Here is a 4,699-nt window from a genome sequence, read left to right as displayed (position 1 = left end):
TTGTGCCCATCTGCCCCCCAGCCCATGGCCCCTTCTCCCTTTGCTGTCATCCCCTGAAAGAGACACCTGACAACCTGCAGGGCACCCCACAAGCCCCTTTTTCCCTGCATGGCCACACCACTGAGCTCATTTGCCTTAAGGGCAGAACTGGCCAGGGGACACCCTCAGTCCAGGGGACACCCCCAGGCCAGGGGACACCCTCAGGTCAGGGAACAGCCTCAGGCCAGGGAACAGCCTCAGGCCAGGGGAACAGCCTTGGGGCCAGGGGACACCCTCAGGGCAAGGGGGGCACCTTCAGGGCCAGGGGACACCCTCAGGGCCAGGGGACACCCTAGGGGCCAGGGGGCACCTCAGAGCCAGGGGACACCCCTCTGGCCCAGAGGACACCCTTGGATCCAGGGGACAATCTCTGGCCCCAGAGGACACCCTTGGGACCAGGGGACACCCTCGGGGCCAGGGGGCACCTCAGGCCAGGGTCTAGGTGGCCCCTGGAGTGAGGCTAGGACAGAGGTGCCTCGGCCAGTGGTTCCTGCCAGGGCATGTGCTGTGCTGAGTCCAGTTGCCTGCCCTGGCTCCTTTGGGGTCCCAGCTAAAGGGGTATGGTCCTTTAATGTGTGTGCTCCTCCATACTGACTGAGGAGGCAGATATGTACCTTTTCTCTCTAGGCTCAGAGTCCCCCAAAGGCGCCATCGGCCACATCGTCCCCACCGAGAAGAGCGTCCTGGCCGTGGAGAGGGGCAAGCTGCTGCTGCCACCCGCCTGGAGCAGGACCTTCTGCTGGGGAGCCGACGACCTCAGCTGCTGCCTGGGCAGCTATGGCTCCGACAAGGTGAGGGCCAGGCTGGCAGCCTAGCGATTGGACAGAGGTGTCAGATGGGCGAGCCGAACGCAGGCAAGTCCCTGTGCCCCTGTCCCCCATGTGGCTGTGCCCAAGCCGGAGTGAGAGGGGTCACATGACTATGCCAGGGCCCTCGTGGGCTGAGCCTCCGACCACATTCTGAGGAGTGAAGCTCACGAGTTAGTGCGAATCATGCTTGTCTCCCTCAGGTCCTGATGACGTTCGAGAACCTGGCTGACTGGGGCCGCTGTCTGTGTGCTGTGTGCCCGTCCCCCACGACAATCGTCACCTCTGGGGACAGCACCGTGGTCTGCGTATGGGAGCTCAGTATGGCCAAAGGCCGCCCTAATGGCCTGCACCTCAAGCAGGTACCATACCTCAGGCAGGAGTGGGGGCCTGGGCAGGTGTAGTCCCTAGGGCAGGTGTAGTCACTAGAGCAGGTGTAGTCCTAGGGCAGGTGTAGTCCTAGGGCAGGTGTAGTCCTAGGGCAGGTGTAGTCCTAGGGCAGGTGTAGTCCTAGGGCAGGTGTAGTCCCTAAGGCAGGTGTAGTCCTAAGGCAGATATAGTCCTAGGGCAGGTGTAGTCCCTAGAGCAGGTGTAGTCCTAGGGCAGGTGTAGTCACTAGGGCAGGTGTAGTCCTAGGGCAGGTGTAGTCCCTAGAGCAGGTGTAGTCCTAGGGCAGGTGTAGTCAGTAGAGCAGATGTAGTCCTAGAGCAGGTGTAGTCCTAGGACAGGTGTAGTCCTAGAGCAGGTGTAGTCACTAGGGCAGGTGTAGTCACTAGAGCAGGTGTAGTCCTAGGGCAGGTGTAGTCCTAGAGCAGGTGTAGTCCTAGGGCAGGTGTAGTCAGTAGAGCAGATGTAGTCACTAGAGCAGGTGTAGTCCTAGGACAGGTGTAGTCCCTAGGGCAGTTGTAGGCCAGGGCAGGTATAGGTCTTAGGGAAGGTGTAGTCACTAGGGCAGTGGTGCCCTGGGCAGGTATAGGCCCTCACATGCCCCTACAGGGAGGTATGGAGGTGGCACCGGCTCTGGGGTCATGGAGGGCACCATTCTGTGCCCAAGGGTGGATTTAACAATGAGAGGCGCCGTGTGCACATCAGGCACCAGTGACTCTGGTGTCCTGCCCTCGGGACATGTGGGAGCCTCTGCCCTGGCACTTCTCTGTGGGCCGCTGCATGCTCCCCTCCACAGCCCTGTAGGTGCTGTGTCATCCCGGCACACGGGGTGGGGGAGAGGTGCAAGGAGCTTCCATGACTCATCCAAAGTCGTGGTGCCAGGAAATGAAAGGAGGAGGGGCCGTGGCAGGGGGTGAGCAAAGCAGCCGGGGTGGTGGGAGGCAGAGGACTCCTGGTCCCACCTCACCAGGCACCGCCACGCACAGTGAAGGGCAGGCACCCACTGCTTCCGGATGACCTGCACCCGACCCTGATCTTGTAGAGCAGGTGGTGTTCTACTTTCAGAACTGCATTCCAGTCCAGGTCTGTCCAACTGTGAGCCCCACGCTCTCTCCCTGTGCGCTCTGGAACCTGCCCAAGATCCCTGGGGGACACTTCCCACCCTAAAATACAATGTTGTCTGACGTCTGTTTGGTCATTGGACACGTAGCCCTAACATAGAAAAACCAAAGCTAATCACACACAGCTGACCACTGACGGATTTCCTCAGTGGGACACGTTTCCCAGGACGTGATCTGGGTTCTCTGTGTGTCCAGGCCACCCCGGCACCCGTGTGGTGCGCGGTGGCCCTCAGTAGCCATGCGGAGGGATGTGCTGGGGCTGCACTGGGGCGGGTTCGTCCTGCAGAGGTGGCGGCACCCTGAGGGGCAGCGGGCAGTGGCAGGGGAGCCCTCTGCACAGCGTGGTGCTCCTGCCTGCCCCGGTGCACGTTACTCCTTCCTTCCCATCCGCTGCTGTGGCCCAGGGCTGCACTCTATTCCAGAGCGAGGTGAAGACTGCAGTGCCCTGTGGACTGCCCCCTCTCCCAGGCCCCACTCAGGAATGGCGAGAGGCACAGCCCGACCCCAAACTGGCATGGGGGCCGGGGAAGCAGCCCTCCCCCGCGGCCCCGGGCCCCTCAGGAGTGAAAATGCTCTGTGGAGCCCACTGACAGCATAACATGGAACTGACCCTCCTCTCCCCAGATTTGTCAGGAGGAAAAGGTGTGGGCCGTCCTTCTAGGCAAAATCAAACCCGAACCAGGGCCTTGGGGCCCCAGACTACCAGCTGCTGAGCAGCGCGGTCTGTCCCCAACCGGTAAACAGAGAAGTCATCGTTAAATAGCTCCACACACAGATTTTGAAATTGTTTTATTTTAAAGGGGATTACACCATTAAAGACAAATTTCAAATTCACTTCAAAGCAGAATGATTCCCTAAAATCCCCATAGAAGCTGTCGCTGTTGCCTGCGTCCACCCAGGCACACATCCATGCCATCCTGACCATTATGTGGATGTGTTTAGTCCGCGTCCACCCAGCCTATCAGATTGGTTTTGCTTTCCTACAGTCTCTATAATTCACATTTCATTTGTTCCCCAAGATTTCATTTCCATGGGATTACATTTCAGTTGGTCCATGGCACCCACCCCCAGTCCCATCAGCCACTGTTTCCAAGCGTGAACGGATTGAACAGGCGGCAGGCCGCATCCTCCGCAGGTGGCTGATCGCTTCTGATGAATTGTTTCCTTGAGATGCGTTTTCAGACGCGGAACTGGAGCAGTGACACCCTGCTCGGTGGCAGTCCCATTGCGTTGCGGTGCCTCCACGCTTAGCTAGGAGGGCCCGGCTCACCACAGCACCCAGCATGAAGAAGCATTTCCAGAGGCCTTCATTTATTTAATGTTTGCGACTTCACTTCGGTACAAGATGACATAATGAGGCATTTTAACTGACGGTGGAGAGAGGTGTAAGTCTGAGGAGCAAAGGAACGGGTCCAGGACACATTGAAGCTGCCGCCCTCTCTGGTTTCCCAGGCCTCTCCAGGGGCTGGTGCTGCTGCCTTTGTGGGTCGGGTGCCTGTGTGTGCTCTCCCTAGAGAGCAGCAGCCCGGCCCCACTAACCCGCACATGCGGGCTCAGGCTTCTCTCTCAGAACCCCAGCCTCACTCCGGCCACTGGTCACTCTTTAAAGTCACTGTGTCCCCTGTGGTCAGAACTGAGTCATCAGACTTAGCTCACCCTGGGAAGAAGCCAGACAGCTCACACCAAACCCCCCACTTTCCTCCATTCAGACAGTTTCTGTGTTCCCTGACGACCCAGATCCTCCGTGGGCCACGCCCAGAATCTTCCAGCACCATCCGGTGGGGCCACGTTAGGTTCCACTGAGGACACGGAAATCTGAGGCAGAACTTTTCATTGCTGTGACCAGGCAGATGACAGCTTTGACCCAAATGAGCATGGTCTGTTCTGAAGATGGAGGTTTACCACCAGGGAAGCGGTGACCACATCTCAGACGGCCACCTCCGCATCTGGTTCCGGAGGAGAGAGGCACGTGCGTGTGCAGCAGCTTCACATCACCCACCTGAGCCTCTGGTGGTTGTGACCACGCCCGTGCCAGTAGCACTTCCCAGCTCCTGGCACGTGTCTCTAGAGAACAAGCCCTCTGGCCAGATCTGGACACATAACCATCCACGAACCAGGCCTGACCCTGCACAGGCCAACCTGAGGGGCTGAGACCAGGTCGGAGTCACCCACCGCCACATGGCCCACTGGCTCTGAGCCTGGCTCCATTGGACTTGAAAAGTCACCCCTGTTAACTATGACCTAAGCTCCCTGCTTTCTTCAGGGTCGCTGTGTTTCTGGGGTCCCTCAGTGTGGTGCCCAAACTTGTGTGCGTGAAAGCTCCCTGGAGGCTTGTGAAGACCTGGG

General features: G+C 59.0%; 1 protein-coding gene across 1 annotated transcript in view; it reads left to right on the top strand.

Annotated features, from left to right (window-relative positions):
• The window catches only part of WDFY4 (WDFY family member 4), a 234,469-nt gene that overhangs the window by 221,217 nt on the left and 8,553 nt on the right, over nucleotides 1-4,699 (top strand). The window contains 2 exon segments of the mRNA XM_023761289.1: nucleotides 646-830; nucleotides 1,049-1,207. Of these exon segments, the coding sequence (XP_023617057.1) occupies nucleotides 646-830; nucleotides 1,049-1,207 (344 nt within the window).

Source organism: Myotis lucifugus, unplaced genomic scaffold, assembly GCF_000147115.1.
Source record: "Myotis lucifugus unplaced genomic scaffold, Myoluc2.0 scaffold_206, whole genome shotgun sequence".
NCBI lineage: Eukaryota > Metazoa > Chordata > Mammalia > Chiroptera > Vespertilionidae > Myotis > Myotis lucifugus.
This window is presented reverse-complemented; position numbering and strand designations above follow the sequence as displayed.